Source organism: Trichogramma pretiosum, unplaced genomic scaffold (genome assembly GCF_000599845.2).
Source record: "Trichogramma pretiosum strain Unisexual culture from Peru unplaced genomic scaffold, Tpre_2.0 scaffold13, whole genome shotgun sequence".
Taxonomy (NCBI): Eukaryota; Metazoa; Arthropoda; class Insecta; order Hymenoptera; family Trichogrammatidae; genus Trichogramma; species Trichogramma pretiosum.
The window spans coordinates 187,805-212,233 of NW_019641606.1; the positions used below are offsets into that span (position 1 = coordinate 187,805).

Sequence of the window (24,429 nt, forward strand, 5' to 3'; positions counted from 1 at the left end):
TCGCACACAATATAACGATGTGTGACCTATGCCGCCGCTCTGAAAAATTGTAATCAATGACATGGTCGAAGGCTAATTTTTTTGTACGAACGACGATAAAAGCGTACCGGACTTGGAGTAGCGTAAAAGTTCGGAAGTCGAAAAATTCTTTAAACGGGTACGTCGTAACGATAAGGATCGGGAAAATCAAATAATATCATTCAACTCGTTGATAAGACGATGAGAGATATGCCGTATCGTTTTATTAATTAGCTCCAAAAATCGTAATTTTACTCGAGCAGTAAGCTTAACTATGATTTGATAAAATGACATAGGGTTTTCCATGTTTTTTCCGACGATTTTCTATACGAATGATCGGCTTTGAAACAATTAGATTTCCTTTTGCTGATGACAAATGACTCAAAAATAAATACAAACAGGGCATTCACATCGCGGTTGAATTTCGTTCAGAGTATTTTACGCGTGTAATTGTGACTCGTGAGTTTACATATTAAGATAAACATCGAACACGCCACTTTAAATCGACGATCCACACGAGCGTTCCGTTTCATTCGGTTTAGTTGTGGCAGTAGGCCCAAAAAATCTGTTTCTAAAACATATTACGAAAAAATGTTCCAGTCACGTTGGACGATAGGGTCGCGCTAACAAATTAACAGCGAACCTTTTTCGCGCGCCTAGCGACTTTCGATATTAGATATTTCGATAGTCGATATTGTTCGACTTCAAGCAGGCTTGCGAGATCGATTGTAGCGATAGTATCGCAATCTCAAATTCATCATAGAAGATTTGACCTACAGATGGCGTTAGCTATGTCAGATTAGTGCGGAAATTCAATAATAATTCCACGCGTAAATTTACGTAACGGCATATTCCAACGATACAAACTAACTACTTTACCGGCACTTTAACTAATGTTAAAAGGGGAGTAATAATTAAATCAATGCGTTACTTTCAATTTGATTCGATTATATTTAGGTCATTCAAATTCTGTTAAGTTTTAAAATTCGATTGTCAATCCATCTACGAGCTTTATTTCGTAAAATTCTTTCTGCACACCGTCGATCATCGTACTTTTACTCCTCGAACTTCGTAATAACATCCATCCTTATACCCTTGCGAAATAATTAATTAAAAACGTATTTTTAAGCCTGCGAGCCCAACATCATAATATAGAACTCGACTCGAACTATAATAAACGATGAAATATTTTATGATATCCGCGTGCGCGAGTTGATGCGCGCGCCACACATTTGCCACCACCAATCACCATCCAACCAAGCAACGACACACCTCGATTCGCGCTTGATATTCTCTCCTTTTATTTCGTATACACAATTGAACAACTACACACCGTATTGCAGTAGCGATATTGGCATCATCTTATATATATTTGGTTATATCGCGGTATATATACATAGGCGCCTGAGCGGAGCTTTCTGCTTGGCTTGGCCACCGCCGCTGCTGCTAGCGCCGCTTCTGCTGTTTATGCTCGCAGCCAGCAGCAGTGCGCGAAGACTTGGTCAGTCGAAACTGTCTATCCAGCGGGTGTAGGCAGGCTCTTGTCTCACACCTGATTCGCACCGCAGACACGCTCGTGTGCAGTCCTATACAACAATAACATTTAGACAGATAGTCGTATGTGCAGAAGAAAACGGAAGACGCGCATTTTGGCCTCGTGGATGAATTAGCAGAAGTGTTTACATGGGCGCTGCTGCGGTGCACAGAGGCTTTCGCGCACTCCGTTAATTGGCTGTGATAGTAATAATAGTTGATATATCAATATATACAGTGGCTGTGTGACAGCGGTACATAAACAAGGCGCGCGAGCTTCTCGACACGCGCAACTTCACCCTCTCTCGCTGTGGAAAGAAGGATTTTGTAGAGACACAAGACGCGTACGTATAATGTACCTAAATTACAACTACCCTTTACTCATTTACGCGTGTGTCGCGTGTCTGTGTAAATTTTCGACTGTCGTCGCGTATTCGCTATACGTAGACGAGCCCGTCCCCTCCCAACCCTCGAGTTTATGGATTTTTTTTCTTGCTGTCTGCTCCCTATATTTGCTCTTTGAGCTCGAGCTCTTGTATGTATGCGCGCGTGCTCGTAGTACTATGCGCTTTCGACCCTCCCATGCTTCTCGCTTTCTTCGTCGTCACGTGTGACATTCGTAAAATAACGCAGCTTTATAAGCTCATAGTATTTCCATCGACTAACGGGCTAATAATAATTTTTATTTTCTGCTTCTCTCTCCACATATATATATATATAAGTCCAGTCGTCGTTTATACGCGCGTCGATTATAATTACGAAAATTGCAAGCCTTTTCGTCCTTGAGCTTTTTCGCAGCCATATCGCTCGGCTCTACCAAGAATCATCCATATAAATATAGGCATATACGAAACGTATATACTAGTAGTAGGTTGAAAGCCATTCTCTCGACGAACATATAAAACGCGAAGCTTTTATGTGTCTGTGGCTCTCTTTACTATAAAACACAGCAGTACACGTGCGCCCGCTCGCCTTTACAATTTCTAGCTATATATAGTCTGGTCTTTCGTGCGGAGGTGCTCATTTTCGTTCATCGTCATTATTATATACACTGTCATAAATCCGCGCGCAGGCTTATAACACGTGAATACGTTTATGCTAATAATCATAATTACGCGATGTTGTGCGATCCTCGAGTGCTTTGATTTATAGCATTTTTTAAGCTAAAAATGTCATGGTATTTTTTCTCGTTTCTCTCGATCGAGCTACGAGTAACGAGAGAAACGCTCGACTCGCCAGGCTTCCGGCACTGTTTGTTTAATTTGTTTTTTCTTTGGCTTTGTTTCTGATTTTTCGTGAGAACGTCCGCGCACGAGTAAATATTCGCGTATACAGAACGACGATGAGCAGGCATCGTGTGTGCGTGCGAGCGCGCAGTGCAGTACGTAACGATATTTCGAGATTTAATTGTATTAATCGTTTGTTCGTGTGTCTGTATCGAGCAATTGCCTCTATGCTACTCTACCCCGCGGCGCTCGGAGAGCGATGCAGCTCGTTTTTCTTTTTTTCGTCTAATATCGTAAACTTTTTCGTCCAACACCGGACATCTTTCGCGATTACGTGTTACTTACTCCACGAGTGTGACTCGGAATGGAAATGGATTTTTAAACGCTGCGACGTTGCGACGACTACGCGACGCCAATTGCATACGCGATTATTATAAAGAAGCACGAACATCATAGAAGCATATTTATTAAATTAAATAGCCGTTGACCCGGAAACATTGAACCTGCACTTGGGTCTTACGCTTACACTTTACACACTTACTAATACGTACAACTTATACCTCTTGAAGCGTATAAATATTATCATATGTATCGGACTTTGCGATCTCCAGGTATTATATACTATACGCAAGACTCGCTAACTAAACTATACAAAACTTGCAAAGTGGACGCGTGCGTGCGTGCAGTAGTCTTAGCTTCCATATACGGTTAAGGTCGGATGTAAACACGTCCACGTTCATAAGGCGATTATTTGTTCTCTCGCTGCTGCACTTGGAAAATTTTTCAATTTATTTATTATTGGCTCGAGAAGAGACGTCTATGTGCACAAACGTACTTATAAATAATTTACAAATATACGCGATTGTCGTCGTCGTCGTGTATTCATTCGCAAGCACACACGCACCGGTTACACGTCGATTCGACTCGACCTACATTCGTCATGTCGTTATCTCTCTCTCTCTCTTCTTTCACTCGAGCTGTGTATGTGTGTGTGTGTGTGCGTATATACATGTAAGTGCAATATACGTCAAGTGTGTATGCGTATACGTTTCTATATGTACGCAAACGATCGCATCCGCGACGAGAGAGACCACTCCGATAAATGTGCGTAATAATAATAATAATAATAAGCTTCGCGACGCGTATTCAATTTTTTATTTATATAAAACTGCATCGAAAGGTCGATACAACGACTTAAGTACATGCACGATGATATGATGTTGTACACGAATACACTCCAAGTATTTGCCTCAACCGCGTAAACCTATACGTGTACATTATTATTTGAGGCAACTATCGGTCTTTCACCGTCGCGGCAAAGACTCCCTTTTCGTTCAGAACTAGGTTAATCTTATTATAGCATTGTGATGACTGGACACGTTATTTCTAAACGCACGTATTGCAGTGCAGCAGCTAGCCAAAGCAAATAATGGAATAGCAAAGGCATACAAGCTGCAATATGCAATATACCCGGAAAACTGTCGACGAAGGACCTTTTACACGCACGATCGTATCTCTCGTGTGTATTTATTTTTTATTATACATAAAAGTTTCTCCATGCGTGTAAGCTTGAAATTAGCAATCCTCCTCGATTTTCAAGCCGAATCGTCGTCGGCTTTCCCGCGCGCGCGAGTTATGCAATTTAACGATAAAAAGAACAGAAGAAGAAGAAAATTAACGACGACTACTATCGAGAGCTTTATTATACACACTGAGTATACTGTATACTCGGAACGATTCGCTCGCGACAACTACGTATGCTCAGCCAGACGTGAACGTTTAATGATCGTCGTCGTCGTCGTCGTCGTCGTCGTCGTCGTCGTCGTCGCTCGTCGAGTCCAAGTCTCTATGATGCATATGTAACACCCGTGACTGCAGGGATGATACACTATATATCGTTGAAGCGTCGTACTTGTTCGTAGAAGTCGAGAAAACCAAAGCGCATTATACGAAGAAGTGGAAAGAGAGAGAGAATTCGTAAAGCTTATAACATTAGATAGTGCTTCCTATTATACAGCAGTCGAGCAGTGAGCAGCGATGAGTATTGAAAAAAAATCGACGGAACTTTGAAGCGTATAATGATTACGTATACATGTATTGTGTGTATGTGTGGGTATGAAATTCGGACGCGTCGATGATGACGACAATTCCAACTCGTTATCGTTTCTCCATAATATCCACACCGCGGAAGCTTAATAATTTCGCATTCGACGCGTGACGATATACACGTCGTGTGTGCCGCACACACACACATTTATATAGTCGCGTAGATAATAGGAAAGAAAGTCCGCGTCGGCCCGTCCGCTATTATTTTTCCTTCTTCTTTTTTTTCTGCCGAAGGAGAGTTACAATATACAATATGTAACTCTCTGTACGTGCATGCTCACTCGAGTCACGATGCGATCGTCGGCGGGGGGTAGAGAGAAAGAGCCAGAGAGGAAGGTAGTACAGTAGAATAGGTACAATTCTATTCTCCGACCTGCTGTGCAGCTTACGTAAAACGGCGGGAGAGCTTCATATAACGCGTTACATATAACGTGATCATGATCGACATCGACATGTGCGTGCTTGTGCATATGCAACACGACACGCGTTTGTTTACCCATGAGCTTTTAATACTTTTATGAAAGTGTAAATTTACAGCTTGTGCGTGCTTTTTAACGATCGTTTTGTCAATGAGAAAATAAACGTAAATTTGGTCGAATCTCTAGTCGACGAAAGAAAGAGAGGTCCACAGTTGCGGTCATCGTATCGCGTGGGCGCGAGATTTCGATGAGAATAGCGCGGTTATTATTATTTCACGACGAGGGTAAAAAGAAAGATTACTTCGCGGAGCTTATTCGATCGTTATTATTCTTAGATACGCACGCACTTGCACTTTTCAAGATCAAACCGCGCGTGCGGTGAAAATATTCTATTTCCGAATCCGTGTGTACGTTCAATTTTTGTTTACTCGTTAAATCCGCGCTCGCTCTATAATGGTGTACTTTTTCAAACAAACGTGTACGCAATGAAAAGTAACACGTGTGGCCCGTAACTGTATACGTTTTTTAATTATGAATATAAAATGGATTTTAATTATAAATATTTTACAATTTCTGGTTCTCTTTTACATCGCGTGACACAGTAATCGTTCTGTTTTTGTTCACAAAGAAAAAAAAAGAAAATACAAAACACTTGCAGATGTTTTGACGCGCGCTCGTTTTCGCGATCGGTTTCGCGCGCGATATCGTGTGTGTGTGTGTGTGTGTGTGTGTGTGTGTGTGCAACGCATATTATAGTCGCCCGATGAATTCACTGACGGCATCCGGGCACTGACCTTTTTCACCGCTCTCTCGTCGTACTGCAGCGCAGCGCACAATAGCAGCAGCACTCAGCAACATTGTAATATTACCGAGGAAGGGGAAAGCGAAGTATAGAGAGAAGAAAAAAAATCCGAGCGAGTTTCGATTTTATTATATTATTTCGTGCTGCACAATCAGCGCTGCACTTGACGCGGTAATACGATTTCACGTAATATACATCGCTAGAGAGGATATTGTATTTTATATAGAAATTGCAATTATTATTATCATCGAGAGAGGAGGAGGAGGAAGCCGCCCACACGCAGAATCGCTCCGACTTTTACGCACGTCATTGCTGCAGTCCACCACGCGCCGTTTGCGCGTGTTTCGTTAATGAATTCTCGTGCACGGACCATGAGGATCCGTGTGACACGTGTAGTAGCTCGTGTCTGTGTACTTAACGCCTCGAGGCGACATTGTCTAATTTTAGGAGAGAGAAATGCATTACGCATCTCTGCAGCGCGCGGATTAATAACGAACGTGACAATGAATAAATCAGATGGAAGCGACGATTTTGGACGGGTTGCGTGGTAGGACTAAATTCGGAACGTCGTCGTAAAAAGAGTATAGGCGTATAAGGATTTATACCGCGGAAGTAATGAGAGAACATAAAAAAAAATGCGCGCAATAATAGGAGAAGGGACCATCGAAATCGACCTTGTGCTGGCGAGCTTGTGTTTTCTATTACACATCAGCGCTCGAGCCTATTGTACACCTACATTGCAGCAGCAGCAGCAGATCGGCTACTATGTACTCGAACACAAGCTCGCATTCCTCGTCGGTGCGACGACAAAACAATAATAATATTACACTTACTCTCTGCTGCTGCATATAGCACCAGCACAGTATACTCCAGCTGAGTTTGCATTATTCATCGTGTGAAAGTATTAATGTTATAGACCTCTCTCTCTCTTTTTCCACGTCTACGTACCGATGTGTGATACGTATGTGTATGCATAAATACGTCGCAATCACAGTGTAAAGCCGCGCAAAAACATTTTAACGAGTCAACTTTGATGAATTTTGAATTATGAATTTACGTATCGACTCGTTCGATGCGATTCCAAAATCAGCGAAGGAAATTTTTTATTACCCAGATATAATGGTACCACGAGAGCAATGTGTCAGATTATCGTCAACCTTTCACTGCAGCGCAGTGACTATTATACTATCGTTCTTTCACTCTCCGCAACCGATATGTCGCATATGACGTACATCTCTCTCACTGGCGTCTGGCAAAAGTATTGTTATTTTGCGCTCCGCGAGAACGACCCTCGTGCTTCTGGCATTTTCCGATCGTTCGATTATAAATAAGCGAAGAAAAGAAAATGATCTCTCGAGTTTATATACGCAGCGATAAAAACTGAAAATATCGAGGCACTTCTTATTATTTTACTTCTTTTTCATATGAAACATGAGCTAGCTGACAAAGCAAAGCTCGGTCTCGCTCGCGTCGAAGCGAATCGTGGTAGCCGATGGAGAAATTGTCGTAGGCAACTCGAGTTATAATAATAATTACAATACGAGTATATATTATGTTGTTATTCTTTTGACATTATAAACATAAGTCTGGAACTGCTGCTTATCGACTATAATATTAATAATATGATGAAAAACTCGTATAGCACTCGATCGTCAAACGAGCTTCTCGAGATATAAACGTGCGCCTATATAAGCTTTCTCTTATCATCGATTCCGATACCGAAATGCACTTCTAAAACTCCTTTGACGACTTCGTCGTCGTCTCTTCTTTTCTTTTTTTTTTAGAATTCGTCTCCTTCACCTTCTATTATACACATCGTTCGATCAAGACTGAATCATTTTTCTTTTTTTTTCTGTCTATATACTCGATTAATGCACGCATATAATTACGATCAACGGCTCATTATACACGATAAAATCCGTGCGCGCGATAAAAAAGAAAATATGAATGTAAACCCAAGTTGAGCTAGCTTCGGAAAATTTTTCGATACACCGACAGCGACCGACTATCCGGGCGCGCGCAGAGCAAACGAACGATAAACGCGGAATTACAATCGCTCCGGTCGTCATATCCGCGTTATAGCCTTGCATACGCGAAAACTGCACATCATAATTGTTTCGTAAAAGATAATGCGAAGCCTTTTATAATGACACACGTCTATCTTTTTCTTTACTGTATTAAACTTTGAAGATGTATCCAAAAAGTCTCTCTCTCTCTCTCTTTTCTTCCGATGGAAAGTTACATGCCTATTTCTAAAAGGTGCAGTTTGCAGCGCTCCTCGATCGTGCAGCGAAATTGCGAAAAAGGAATTATGACCTGGAAATTGGAAGGAGAACGCAAAAGTTTAGAAATCCATCGCCCGAGCGAGATACTCCGTATACTTATATACTGCTGCACGGCACGCACATGCACATTGCAGCCGAGCGAAAGCCTTTCTCCTTTTCACTCGTCGTCGCCGCCGTGCCGCGCCATGCCGTGCTATCGTCGCTTCGATTCTCTCTCTCTCTCTCTATCTCTGCCGTCGGCTTTTCCTCTCTCTTTTTTGCCAAAGTCAAAAACCTGCATCATGTGCTCGGCCAAGTGCAGTCCGCGCGCCAAGATCGTACATGTATTATAAAGTGCAGGCTGCAGCTGCAGCGGCGAAACAGTACGCGCTCTACAGTGCATATTATACGTACACCACACATCCTTTCGCGGTGATGCTTGTGTGCATGTGTGTAAGTGTGTAATAACGGCACTCTCCAACGCTGTCGTATAATACCAAAGATTAGTCACTTGGCGAGCGAGAAGAAGAAGAAGTAACATTTCGAGCTCTCCGTTATGTTGACCCGTAGACGACTATAACTTAATAATATGTAATCCCCGCTCGATGAACGAGTTTTTAAATTATTAACATTATTAGGGGAAAAACTCGAATTTGCCTTACTGCACGTGTATAAAGTCGAAATGACGTTTTAGTAAAAAAGTGACCGGGGCACTTTTTAGAAGTACGCGTGACTCATTATGCATGCACATGATCATTTTTCTCTATATTGGTCGATATTACTTGTCAATTGATATGCCTTCCTTATGTTTTATTACAGGTGTTGCGAGGCGATATAGTAATTTGAATTTTCCAAAATGTCCGACGTCGAAGACGACGAGGTGAGATATCGTGCTCTGTACACATTCAAGGAAAATTAAATTGATATTTTAATAATCGATTTTATGAACCTTTCATTTTCAGTTCCAAGATGCGCAGGAGGAGCTGGCTCCGTAAGTCAACATTATTAAATTAAAATTGAATTTTTCATAATATCATGACTATTCGACTCTCTATCGTCATTCGAGAGCTATATGCGCGACACGGCTCCCGCTCGGGTTCAATCGAAGCGAATCCGGCGCGCAAAACAACTTGACACCAAAATCCATCATTTTTTTTTCGATAAGATAAAATAGTGACAAAAGAGATATAATATTGAAAGTCGCGGTTCGTTGACGCGAATGACAATAAAGCACGTTTTTACGTCAAAACGAGACACATATCTCGTTATCCGCGCGCGGGACCAAGATGTCTTTTTTTTGCTCGTTCCAGCTGATTACACATGCATTTCGTGTATAATTATGACGATGGAATTGTTTTTAATTTTATACTTTTCACGTTATGCAGCCCATCGACGATGGACCTGGACACAGCCATATTCGAGTCGAAACAGGCCATACACTTCTTCTTCAACAACGACTTTGATCGGGCGAGGAAGATCTTGGAGCCTTGGGCCGACTCGAGCATGTATCATTCGTTAGGAAATAGCGTGTTTGCCTTCCTCGAGGCGATACTCACGTTCGAACAGGTACGAGAACGACGAGCGATAAAAGAATTGAATAATCCTACGACCTGATATGAATTTTTTAATCTCAACTCTCTTTCTCTGTCCGAACTTTCATGAAATTTTACGTATAGAAATACGTGGAAAAAGCTTCCGAAGCCTTGAAGCAGTGCATGGCCGTGTGCACGAAGCACCGACGCCACACCACCACGATGCAGAACATCGGCAAAATGGTCAAGAAGACCAATTACGACTCTTACACCATCGGTCAGTATATTATTTTAATTTTCTGCACAAAACGTCTGTCGTTTTTTTTATCCTATCGCTCACTGACACACAGACACGCAGACGCGACAGATAAGAGTGGAAAAACTAGCCAACATAGAGACACATATCACTCTTATCGATGTGTGTAAATAAGTAGAGGACAATTAAAATTAATCGGATCGATTTGGTGTAATAGATGGATCAACGGCGACGATGACAGTGGTGTCGAGGTCAAATGTTAATGCGACACAACGCGACAGACGAGTTTTTTTAAACATATCATAGGTTTTTCGTAAAACGATTGAGTAATTTTTAATGAGATACATTTACGTGCAATTTGCGAACTCAAATGGTAAAAAAAACAAAAACACCTTAACTCGATCGACACTTTGATCGGATAAGATGGTTTTTCGCAGCGATTTTAATCGACCGACACGATCTCGTGCACATACGTTTAATTCGATGTAATTGTTTATATACAGAGGAAGTCCACGCCGAGCTGTGCTACGCCGAGTGTCTGCTGCTCAAGTCGATGCTGACCTTCGTCGAGGACGAGACGCTGGTCAGCTTCGTCAAGGCCGGCCTAAAGATCCGCACCTGTTTTCTATCCTACAAGTACGAGTCATCGAGCAAAAATGCCTCTCCGATCTAACGATATATATGTTATTTTTGTATTTCTCGCAGAGAATGCCTGCAGATCCTGAACACGCGCAAATGGGAGAACGAGACGCACCGCGTGCACTTCGAGAGCGGCATACGCATGGGCATCGGCACGTTCAACCTCATGATCTCCCTCCTGCCCGGCCGAGTCATCAAACTCCTGGAGTTCATCGGTTTCTCCGGCGACAAGAACTACGGCCTGAGCCAGCTGCAGGCGGGCTACGAGGATCGCCGGGGTCTGCGCCAGGTGCTCTGCGCCATGACCCTCCTGTCCTACAATCTCATCATCATGTTCTTCCTGAGCAACTCGGACGGCGATCTCGAGTGGTGCGAGAACGCCCTGGACGAGCAGCTCAATCTCTATCCGGACGGCGTCTGGTTCCTCTTTCTCAAGGCGAGGCTCGAGTTCTCGCGGGGCAATCTGGACGAGTGCATCGACTGGTACACCAAGTCCTGGAAGTCGCAGCAGCTCTGGCCCCAGTTTCACAATCTCTGCTTCTGGGAGCTGATGTGGGCCCACTGCGTCAAGCAGGACTGGATGCCGGCCCTCGGCTACGCCGAGCGTCTCCGCGCCGAGTCCAACTGGTCTCGCACCATCTACCTCTATCAGCTCGCCGCGATCTCGATCATGGCCGAGCGTCACGGCTCGTACAAGCCCGAGCTGTACGCGATCGATCGCTACATGAGCGAGGTGCCCCAGCACAAGCAGCGCATCGCCGGCAAGTCCCTGCCGATGGAGAAATTCGTCATCAAGAAGTCCGAGCGATACTTCGCCCAGAAGCGCACCCTGGTCATGCCCGTGTTCGAGCTCATGTACGTCTGGAATCTCTTCCGGATCGTGGGCAAGCATCAGGATCTGCTGATGGCCGTGTTCAAGACCATCGAGGACGAGGAGGCGCAGCTGCGCGCCAAGCCGCGCGACGAGTTCACGGCCGACAACGAGGCTCTGGTGCTGCTGCTCAAGGGCGCCTGTCTGAGACAGATGAAGCTGTATCTGCAGTCCCAGGACTGCCTGAGGCGAGTACTGCAGCTGGACAAGAGCATCAAGGAGGACGCGTATCTGCTGCCCTTCGCCGCCGTGGAACTGGCCATGTTGGCCAGGGATCAGGGTAATACTCAGGTGGCCATATCGCTGCTCGAGGATGCCAAGTCAGTACACGATTCGACTTCTCTCGTTTTATTCTTCGATTCGCGTGTAACGCTGCTTCTTTATTTTACTGATGTAGGAAAAACTACACCGGATACTCGCTGGAATCGAGACTGCACTTTAGAATTCACTCGAGCATAATGGAGCTCACCGGCAAAAAGTCCGAGGAGATCATCAACAAGCGACTGCAGATGGCCACCCTGAGCGACATCAACAGCGGCATCGCGGATCTGCCCGGGCCGAGCAGCAGCGCTGCTGCACTGCGCAGAGCCTCGGCCGCCTACAAGGTTCCCAACAACTGTCCTTCCGTCAAAACGTAGATTTCGTCATGTTAGAGCTACGCGCACACATACACAGACACACATACCTCGGTTTATTATTATTATTATTATTATTATTATTAGAACTATTATTCGGTTTTGAAAGACATTGTTTTTATTATTTTTACTTCATAAGCATCGAATTATTATTATAGATTATTTTGTTATTGTAATTTTTACGTTGCAGTTGATTATTTTATTGTTTTTTTTTTATTTTATTATTTCGTCGGATCGGGATGATTCTTACTTATGTTTGTTAGTCGAATTGTTTTTTTTACACGTCATATCGTATTTCATTTTTATTTCTCTCTTTATCGTACGCAGGAGCCCGAGAGCGAGAAAGAGAATAGTTCGAAAAACGGATCTTAATGCAAGATTAGTAATCTTTTCAACGCTACGATGATTATTGATTCGTTCTTTCTTTTTTTAAGAATAAATGAAAAACAAGATTTTAGCGAGACTTTTCATGAGCATTTTGATATTTAATGTGCGCTTTAGGTACGTTTAAAGAAAAAAACTTCCAATTTCACAAGAATTCGTATCTACGTTTTTTTTGGCTTTGTACGATTTGTTCGACGATTGTATACGAAGCAACTTGTAAATATACAATTCATTGTACTTTTGTACTTTAAAAAATCTTGTAAATATATGATATTAATTATAATTATGCATTTCTAAACTAAAAAAAAACAAAAAGAAAAGTAAGTGCTATATACGTATTCGCAAAGTAAGTGCTATATATGTATTCGCAAAGTAAATGATATATTTCTAAAAAAAACATCAAACAAAACATAGGGGAATGAAAAATCTTAAAACAAAAATATTTTTTCATGACTCATGAAAACCTACTTTTTACACTTTTCTAACGAAAAAATGGGCTCAACGTGTGATTGTTGTTTCGCAAGTTCTAATTATTATATAGAAATATATAAAATTAAAAAAAAAAACAACGAGAGAGTTGAGAGTACATAATTCAGAGATACCATAAGCAGATGATTTTACACAGGGTACGTTTAGGTCAGCACTAATAGATAATACAAATAATTGAAACAAATATTTACTCCGGACAAAGTAATAAGCAAAAAAAAATTATCTTTATTTATCTTAAATCTCTCTATCATGACTTAATATCTTATAATAAAATCTATTTAATCTATCTTAGGCAAGTGTAAAATATGCGACATATCAAAAAAAAATTGCGATCGCGACGATACGCAACACTGTTATGAGCATGAAACGTCGCACTTACGGTGCGATAAAAGTGCCAGAAACGATTGATCCAAGTTTTTAGTTTTAAAATTCGTTAAGTACTTTATCAGACAATTTTAGATTTCTAATGAGACGTCTGTTAATTAAAATTGAAGATGAAAAAATAAATATTGAGTTGTTGAAAGAAAAAATAAACCGAATTCATTGTTTCTTAAACCTCCTCATGATCAATTCCTTCAATATCTTAAAAAACGGCACTCAAAGTAACCGCGAAATTCAAAGTAGTTGATCTATGTTAAAGTGAAACTATAATTGTCTCTTTAATATAGAGTCAAAAATACTGAAAAAATAATATGTTGCTAAATAAAAACGAAGCGGTACTATCTTTCCCTACAAGTTTTTTTTGACAACTTTTCGTATTAACGATCTCTAACGGTCTTTATCTCTATATAAGTAACCTCAAAACACGAATGAAAAAGTTGACGCGCGTTTAAAACATCTAGTATCTATAATAAAACTAAACCTTGAAGCGCACGAGCGGACAAAACTCATATTTAAAGACACAATATTCAATATGATTTTTTTTATTGATATATTTTTGATTGAACAAGTTAATTTTACGAAGTATAAAAAAATAATATATATCACAAGTTGCCATTATGCACTGCAGCAGAATTCGAAATTGACGATCCAATTACGGCGAAATTTTAATGACACGCCAATACCTTTGTATATGCCGTATAGTCAGTGGACAATGGAGGGAGAAGGTATCCTCAAGAATTAGCCAACACAATCGCGGAATCATTTCGCTAATATACGAGAGCTGTTCACTCAGTCGCTAGGAGTCGAATTCCTGATAGGTGAGCTAGTGTTTACAAACAATACCATAGAAAAAAGGTAGAACTCTTAAGGAGGCTGTAGCGAAATTGAAAAAATCTTTAGACCGGAGTGAAATTTTAACCACAGCTGATAGTTCATGAAATTACAAGATTTTTGGTAAAAAAAATTGGGGGTTTCCATGCAAATTTAGGAAATAATGAAATTCAAAGTTTTATTTGCCTGGAAACACCCATTCATAATTATATCATTCGAAAACTAATGAAATTTCCTAACATATGTTAACTTAATTAACTTGTAAAGAGATTTGAGCTCAAAGTACACTAACAACTGCCACTTCCCATTTGATTCAATGTTAAATGGCCTAAACTTTGAATTTCATTATTTCCCAAATTTGCATGGAAACCCCCAAATTTTTTTTTTTTTTTTTTTAACAAAAATCTTGTAATTTCATCAACTATCAGTGGTTAAAATTTCACTCCGGTCTAAAGATTTTTTCAATTTCGCTACAGCCTCCTTAACCTTAAATATTTTCTCAGAGCATATCGCGAAAATTTGGAGCGTAAATATAATTCTGTGGTGGAAAGGGCTAACGAGATAACTCCATTTTTCGTGTTTTCGAGAAAAACGCGTTTTAAGTTGCGCACGAGGGCCTAGCTCGACGCGGACGACTAAAGATCTGTACCTATGATATTTTTACGTATCATTAGGTATCTTTAAACTATATGTACTTGTGAAATTGAAAGGCGCATGATATTGACGATACGGAGCAAAAAATATGGACTTATCTCGTTAGCCCTTTCACCGCTTAGCAGATAAGTCCACTTTTAGCGGTCACACTTTTTTCAATATCGATAATTTCGCTTAGTTTGTGATCAAAACCTCATGTAATGATTTTTCATTGATAAAATAGCTCATTTAACGTTATACTGGTGTCAGATCTCAAATCTTGCAACGAAAAAAGGCCACACTGAAAATCGCGAAAATGGCCCCTCGTGTATCAAATGTACCAACTGTATAGTGAAATTCACAACATTCGAAGAGTGTGAGAGCCATTTGTATGTTGGAATATCATTTTCTTCCATTTTCAAATCAATCTAGACTCTTTATCGCATTTTGGAGCTCGAAAAGGTGGACTTATCTCGTTTGGCCGGGAATCGTTTGCAGCGAAATGGACTTATCTCGTTAGGCACGGTGTTATATTGAACGACAGCCCAGTTGAAAAAAATTGCATGGATATCCACGTGGAAATTCACGAGGATTAGTAATCCTCGTGGACCATACAGGGATTCCATGTGGATCGTACAGGGATTCCTCGTGGATCGATCGAGAATCCCCGTGGATTGATCGAAAATCAATGAGGATTTGCGCGAAAATCCCCGTGGATCGATCAAAAATCAACGAGGATTTCCGTGCAAATCCCCGTGGTTTACGTACGTGGACTCTTTATATGATCCATGTTCGATCCACGTGGAATCAATGTCCCATCCTCAAGGAATCCCTGTATGATCCACGTGGATATCCACGCAATTTTTTTCAACTGGGAGGTGCTATTTTCAGCTTTTGTGACACTTGTACCTTAAAGTAGACATAACATATAGGTAATTCATGTCATAAACTCGATTTCGAAAAAAATGGAGTTATCTCGTTAGCCCTTTCCACAACAGAATTGCATCAATCGAGTGATGGAAAGCAACGGGGGAATAGTTAGGTATAACTTTTTTTTGTACAAGCCATAATTTTTATAAAGCGATTGCTAAATCATACACTTTATTATATATCCTTTAGGGTGAAGGAAGAGCCAAACAATACTTGGTCAGATGACGGTGTCAACAAGTTGGATTCAATAAAATCTTGCAACGCCGAAAACTTTGAAACATTGCCGCTTGATGAATTAACAGTGAGTGCAATGATCTAAATGAAAATCTATTATTTTACAATCCAAAATTATTATACAATTTTTATTTTAGGCAAAACACATCCATGAGACTAATACTTTATCTCAAACGTAAATTAAAAAATATTAATTGACTTAGAGTGCAAATATGTCAAACTTGAACATAATGTGAAAAAAGAATACCAAAATTCGACGAGTTAATTAAATAAAAAAAGTATAGTTATTTTGATAAAAAAAGAATTCGATTACGAGAATAATCGTCCATTTTGAATTCAATCCCGATCAAAATCTGTAGAATACAGGAGGTAAAAAAAAATAGAAAAACATCTGGGAACAAATTGAACGCGAATCAAAAAAGAATTATTAGCTTGGTACATAAACAGCATTAAACCATATGAAAGTGAGATTTGTCGTAAATCATTTCGACAAACAAGTAATCTTATAAGGCACATAAATTTGGTCCATAATCGGAGCAAACCATTTGAATGTGAGATTTGTCACAAATCATTTGGACTAAAACAGAACCTCAAAACTCACATTGATACAGTACACGATCTTAACAAACCCTTCGAGTGCGAAATTTGTCACAAATCATTTGGATACAAGAGTGATCTCAAAAAACACATAATAGCAGCTGTACATGATCTTACAAAGCCTTTCGAATGTGAGATTTGTCACAAATCATTTAGCCGCAAGGGTGACCTTAAAGTTCACATTAATGCAATACATAATCAAAGCAAACCATTCGAGTGTGATATTTGCCACAAATCATTTGGATACAAAGGTGATCTCAAAAAACACATAATAGCAGTACATGATCGTATCAAGCCCTTTGAGTGTGATATTTGTCACAAATCATTTGGACAAAAAGCTTACCTCAATACTCACATATATGTGTTATATACCAATAACCCAGCGTTGGGTATAGTAAAATTTAAATATAATAATTAAAATAAGACCGTCAAATTAACACGTATGACGCCTGATCTCGCGGGTAAAGAGGCATGTGTGTAAGATGAACACAGAGACAGGCAGGCGCTGTCGCATGAATGTGTGTGTGAATGTAAGCGGTCAACACACATCGGCGCATTAGATCGAACCCACGCGCATATGTGTATCAGCCGAACACAGAGCAAGGCAAAGGCTGAAGGTATGTACGGACGTGCGCGAGCAACATTACCGACGCATTAGATCAAGCCTTCGCACGCGTATATATTCCGTGTATGTGTACTCGCGTGTGTGTGTAAGTCGAACACAAAGAAGACATAACACACACATGCGAGACGAGACTCGTGGAATAATTTGAATTGGCACAAAGGGGAGAAGCAGGTTCGCACGCGCGCTCGCAAGTCCCATATCTCCCCCAAGTTTGACCTTTGACCTCAGATAACCATTGGGCACACTGGTCTAGCGGAAACCGAGTCAACAAGTGACGAAATAGCTGGTAGACTTGCGACTTGCGGGAAAAACCCAAGACGTACCCCCGCCAAAAGGTCCATGATTTAATTAGTATATAACGTGCATAAAAATTAGGCCTCGGGGCAGATCATCCTAAAGAGTCGAGTAAGGTGAAGCTCTGTGCGCGCGAATAATCAAATCAGTGTAACAGCGACTTGAAATATTTAACGGACTTGTAATACAACGCGAATTGCACATTTTGTACTTAGTGAGAACCAAGCGCGAGTCAATAACAGCGACTAACTTGTACTTGTACTTATACGCCGCGACCACCGAAATTGTTAATTGTATTCGCGAACGGTAAAGCTCGAGTGAGTGCTTCACCCAGCCCAGCAGCGCAACAGCCCAACAGCAGCGACGACCGTCACCGTAGCAGCCACCGCAACACCACCGAGGCAGCCGCGACCGGCGGCCAAGCAGCATCAGCGTAACGCTCCAGCAACAGCAACAACGGTAGCGCCCCGACGGCGTTTGCAGCCCTACATATCGACGAGCATCGGCCACACTTATTTTGTAAGCTTGTTCAATAGTTATTAGTTTTCTTGTAATAAAGTCTTGTGTGTAAATCTCACTTGAGCGTTATACACTTTATTTCATGATCCTTCCCCACTCAGACACAACAGAAAACAATATTTAATATTCAAATTATAAAGTTATTACCCCGCATAAAAGGGTATATAACATATGCAGTACATGTTCGTAAAAAACCGTTCGAATGTGACATTTGTCATAAGTCATTTGGACGAAGATATACTCTCTAAGTTCACATAAATTTAGTACATAATAAAAGTAAACCTTTCAATTGTGATATTTGCCACAAATCATTTAGCCGTAAGGGTGACCTTAAAGTTCAAATTAATGCAATACACAATCAAAGCAAACCATTCGAATGTAAAATTTGTCACAAATCATTTGGATACAAGAGTGATCTCAAAAAACACTTAATAGCAGTACATGATCGTATCAAGCCCTTTGAGTATGAGATATGTCACAAATCATTCGACATTAATGGTCATCTCAAAAGACACATAAATGCAGTACATTATCGTAGCAAACCCTTTGAACGTAACATTTGTCAAAAATCATTTGGACACAAGAGTCATCTTAATGTTCACATAAATGCAGTACATAATCAAAGTGAACCCTTTGAATGTGATATTTGCCATAATTCATTTGGATACCAGGGTACCTTCAAGAGGCACATAAATACAGTACATTATCGAAGTAAGCCGTTTGAGTGTGAGATTCGTCACAAATAATTTGGATGTAAAAATTAATTCAATAAATACAAATTTAGTTCATTATCGGAGTAAAGTGAGAAGTGAGAGATTTTTTCCGAGGTATTCGGTTGCAATAAAGACTTCTTCAATTGCGTTAGTGTACCGTGTAATTATTGATAACCTTTTATAAAAATGTTTTTCAATTTTGTTAGGAACAATAAAGTATTTCAAACTGTTATTTATTTTGTCATGACTGTAACACCTACCGCTATCTTTTCCTATTTTAACAAAAATGATAACACGAATTCATCTTCAATTCATTTTTTACAGTTATACTATTGAATCAATATTTTAAAATCATATTTGTCAATTGAATTATCTTTTCATCAAGTACATACTCCGTACATATCCCTGAAATTCGCATGCCGGCACCCACGAGGAGTTCCCGTAAGCGTGGGAAGTTTTTAAGATCGATCAAAACTCTCTCGACTACTGTGCACCAGTATGTAAGGACTATATCGCGTCAGCTGTCCCCTTGGATCAGAGTTGTAATTTGATTTTTCATATTTTATTCTGCTTTCCAAGAGTGAATATGAAAAAATGATTGAAACATGATTTTTTATGTAAAATCTGATGAGGAATTCAAATTCATAAACTCCAAATACCTTAATTTCTAACTTTCAGCCTTGGTGGCAAAAATAAACATGTTCATATCCAGCGATATGGTCAATATTGTAATATGTTCTTCGATACACCAAAATACAACTTCTAATAAATTTTTGTCATCGGCAGACAAACAGACTTCATTATTGACCTTCATATCTTCCAATAAAACATGATTTTTCTCTAGATTTCCTCTATTCTTGACACATATGAAGCTCAATAATGAAGTCTGTTTGTCTGCCGAGGACAAAAATTTATCAGAAGTTGTATTTTGGTGTATCAATGAACATATTACAATATCGGCCATATCGCTGGATACGAACACGTTTTACTTTTGCCACTGAAGCTGAAATTTAGAAATTAAGGTACTTGGAGTTTATGAATATGATTTTTGACATAAAATTTGAATTCCTCGTCAAATTTTACATATAAAATCATGTTTCAATCATTTTTTCATATTCACCATTGGGAAGCAGAATAATATATGAAAAATCAAAACAAAAAGAGGGGGGGGGGGGGCAGTTGATGCGATATAGCCCGTAAACACACGTAGCATATAATAATCCGCACACAGTCCCGGTGACTGTTCTTTACTACCTGTTGTTTGTTTCGTGCAGCAGTTGGTTTGGTGCAGCATCCTCGAAATTGATCAGTCAACGAAATTGTATTACACGCTTCCAACTGTTTGAACTTACTGAGACTTTTGCCGATAAGATATTATACGGATAGCTTCACTATTTTGTCAATGAACATAGAATAAAACGTTGGATGAACATAGAATAAAATGGAACAGGAAGGAGTACGAAAACATTGCATCGACTCGCCCGCAAGCCGAATTAGGATTGCATAAGCAAACAACTTTAAATGCAAACTATTGAAACAAAGAGATTAATAAGTGTAATAATAAACAAAAACACACCTTCCTCTCAAATTCATGCTTTCAAATAGATTTATTTGTTTATTATTTGCAAGCAACAGTAAGTTTAACAATGATACTTTACTTCCACGTCCAAACCCTCATCTTTAAAACAAGAATTTTTAGAATTTTCTAGCTTTATTGACGATTTTTCTATGCACTTATTTATACCTTTTTGAAAACAAGAATAATATTATATTGTAGCATTAAAAGAATGCTGTTAATAATGAACGAGGACGACATCGCCGCGGTCACGGACGCCTCGGTGTTATGCGTTATCGACGTTTTGCAATAAGTTGAGGCCGGCCCAAAATAATTAATCGACGTTACCCATGAGAAATAGCACGTGTTAATTTAAATTATCGATATGCAGTTGATAATGGTCTAAATGTGTGTTACTTTTTTACCACCTCCTCCAATTCTACTTACCTCGTGGGTTAGACAACGAACAAAACTTTCAAGCCCAGCCCCCGTGGCATTGTTTATGTAAATTTTACATCTTCCCTGGGGTGTTTTTTAACATGATAACATAAAATAAATTATTCACAGGTAGTTTATGACGCAGTTAATTGTTGACAACATCGTACTCGTTCAGAACAATTATTTTCATATTTTTTTGTTCCATTTACATCATATGTGTATTCAAAGAAAGTTGGTCTACCAAACAACAACTTCTTCAACATCAAAGACATGTTTTATTCAGATATGGCGAACTTACAGGAAGAAGACCAAAAATGTATGGACGTCTTGGGAGTTTTTCGATTTCCTTTATTTGTGTTCACTGCAAAATGCACATTTATGTGGCCGGCCCAAAATGCCTGTACGAGATATGTAGGGAGAACCATGATTTCTTTATACTTATCATGTGTGATGATTTTGTCCGTAAGTATTTTCAATGAAAAAAATCCAATGAATTATTAGATGAAACCATCAAAAACAAAAAGAATAATTCTTGAATTATTATAAACTTGAAGACTTCTTTTTAATATGAGACTATACATTTAGGTCGTGCAATTATTTGAAGAATTCAATAGAGTCAATACTATCTATAACAATATCATTGAAGCTACTACTCAAATTATAGTATTTTCACTATTTTGGTATATTTATGTTTCTGATTTTATTCTGTATAGACATAAGGTAAGTAATTTTTTTCCATTAATATAATATTTAATTTACCAGTTTTAAGGAGATAATTATTCATCAACTTTCATTTCAGATGATAACGTGCCTGTCAATAATGTTCAGACTGGTTGAAAGCAATGATTCAGATGGTAAAAAAATACTTGATACAATAATTAAAAAGACTTTCTGGTTTAGTACCATTGAAGCTGGTAATAAATAAATTTTTCCGGAAACAAAAATTATAAATTCGGTAAATTTCATTCGTTACTTTACAGTTGGAGTCCCTTTATTGTGTGCTAGTTACGTCCTATCTCCGGTAGTTAACCCCATCTTTTTATCGTGGCTACATTCAGACAATCATACATATGAAAAAGTTTCACCATTGAAAATGGAACTTTTTCTCGACGAAAATAAAAACTTTTATTCAATTTTTCTCATACAATTTTTTATAATTATTTTCCACGGCATAATTGCGTCAATTCTCAATTATTATCAATGTATGTTGACAGGCTTTATCATTGCCCAGCTTAAATGTTTAGAGTACGTAAAAGTTCTAGAATTATTTTCTCAGTACATTTTATTTTCTGGGTTAGTTACTTTATATAAATTACTATATGTTTATTATGAAATGTAGATATTATTTGAATGAAATAGATAATGAATTCAATTGCAAGATCTCTGAGCTTGATGAAACTAAAACCAACTTGATTTGCCAAAAACTTAAGGCAATAATTCGACAACATCAAAATTGCATCAAGTAAGTTATTATGTATAGTATCATTTAAACAAAAAACATTTTACTATTTCACTCTCTTATTAGCTTCTTTGTTTCGTAATCTACTATTACGTCGAAACTTGATTAAATAATTTATTTGCAACTTTAGGATTTTTGAGGTTTTTCGTTCTATGGCAAGTCCTTCAGCCTTTGGAATAATAATATTAGATACATTCGTTCTCATTTTGACTGGAACATGGGTAAGTATTCTAGGATAAGCGAAGATAGTTTCAACTGACTCACTTCGATGTAAATTCAGATGGTTATTACACTGGCCAATTCGGACTTAACGGAAACTGCAAAAATGTTTTTTGTTTTTAATTCTGTCCTGGCTATTATTATTGAAATATGTATTCCAAGTCAATTGATGAGCAATGCCAGCTATGACTTTTTCCTTCGCAGGTAAAAGATAATCCTTCCACTCTTAGAAAAGTGATCAAAAGTAAAAAATGTATGCAGGTTGCTAAAAGTAATTTGTATAATTTCCACTTAGCTATTGCATAAACTGGTATAATTATCCAGTTAAAGCTCGGAAGTTGTTAATATTCATTATGGCAAGGTCAATGATGCCCCTTGTATTGGTAGCTGGACCGACGATTGAATTGAATTTTGAAACTTGCAGTAGTGTAAGATGATTACTTTTTGCCCCATTGAAAATCATAATTAGACAAATCTATTTTTTAGGTAATAAAAGGAACGATTTCGTATGCAGCAACATTCAGATCGTTATATGCTTCTTATAAAATGGATTAAAAAATATAAATTGAATGAAGTCATAGTCTGCCTATTTTATTGTAAAATGTTGAATAATTGCTTCCTCCATAGAGGAAGCTATGTGATGGGTTCGAATATAAGTTTTTGAACCAGACCTCGTACGACAATTTCGTTTACATTTTTGTAAACTAGATCGAATCCCCAACACTTATCTGTATGTATATGTGTGTGTGTGTGTGTGTGTGTGTGTGTGTGTGTGTGTGTGTGTGTGTGTGTGTGCCGTGTGCAGAGCATTATGTAGAAAACGGGACGGTGAATCGTGTTGAATTAAATTGTATTTATTGTCGAATGTCTTAAGGATGAAGCCCGTATAATTTTTATTTTGATCACGCAGAAAAATTTTTTTTTTTTAATTTTCGAAAAAAAATTTTTTTCGGATTTTCTTGTAAATGCACCAACTTATGAAAAAGTAATCATTTCAAATTTAATTTAATCATTATCATTTTGAATTTTTATTTTAATTACTCAGAAAAAAAAATTTTTAACCTTTTTTCAACTTTTCAAAAAAAATGTTTTTTTTGTTTTTGCTTCCTCCATAGAGGGGTTTTTCCTTGTACTATTAAACAATATATTTGATTTTTTTTAATTTAAAAAATATACAAAATAACGATATACTAAATTTTTTTTTTAAATTATTATTAATCCTAAATAACTTTTATGGAGGAAGCTCCTTGCCAATGTCTTGGCAGCGGTTTTTACATTTTTGTAGGATATCAAAAAACTTAATGAAAAAATGTTATGATTGCTAAATAAGCATATCTGTGGTGATTCCCTACTGCACTCTCATTTTTTCATTTCCGAAAATCCATGATGAGCTATAATCGACACTTGTGAAAGTAAAGATTCTTTCATTAATTCTTTTGTTTAATTATTAAGAATTGTCGAGGTCGATTCCCAGTACGTAAGATAATAACTAGTTACAGCCTATGAATAAAAGTTAAGCTTTTACTAAAACATTGTATATGACAGGGGTCGTTTTTCATTTATTCACCAGCTTAGCACTGAAAGATCAGACTATTTTACTTTGGGTGTACTTGAAAAATTTTTGGGGAAAAATATCTTAATATTATCAAATTATACATTTGTGCAGTAAACTTTTAAAATCCGTTTAAATATCTAGTTTTTGTAAAATATTTGTACAAATTTTGAATACATTTTGAGCGGGAAACTGACTTTGAAAATCCTCGCGAGAGAAGGGCAGACAATAAAATTTTGGTATACAAACATCACATCGAGCTGTTGTCATTCAGT

General features: G+C 38.6%; 1 protein-coding gene across 1 annotated transcript; it reads left to right on the forward strand.

The window, feature by feature from the left end:
* Nucleotides 1-1,357: 1,357 nt before the first annotated feature.
* Nucleotides 1,358-13,004, forward strand: LOC106652093 (tetratricopeptide repeat protein 39B-like). The gene is made up of 8 exons (XM_014370839.2): nt 1,358-1,895; nt 9,188-9,248; nt 9,331-9,359; nt 9,754-9,934; nt 10,045-10,177; nt 10,660-10,792; nt 10,862-11,986; nt 12,064-13,004. The coding sequence occupies exons 2-8, from the start codon at nt 9,225-9,227 to the stop codon at nt 12,302-12,304; spliced, it is 1,866 nt and encodes a 621-aa protein (XP_014226325.1). The 5' UTR covers nt 1,358-1,895; nt 9,188-9,224; the 3' UTR covers nt 12,305-13,004.
* The last annotated feature ends 11,425 nt before the right edge of the window (nt 13,005-24,429 follow it).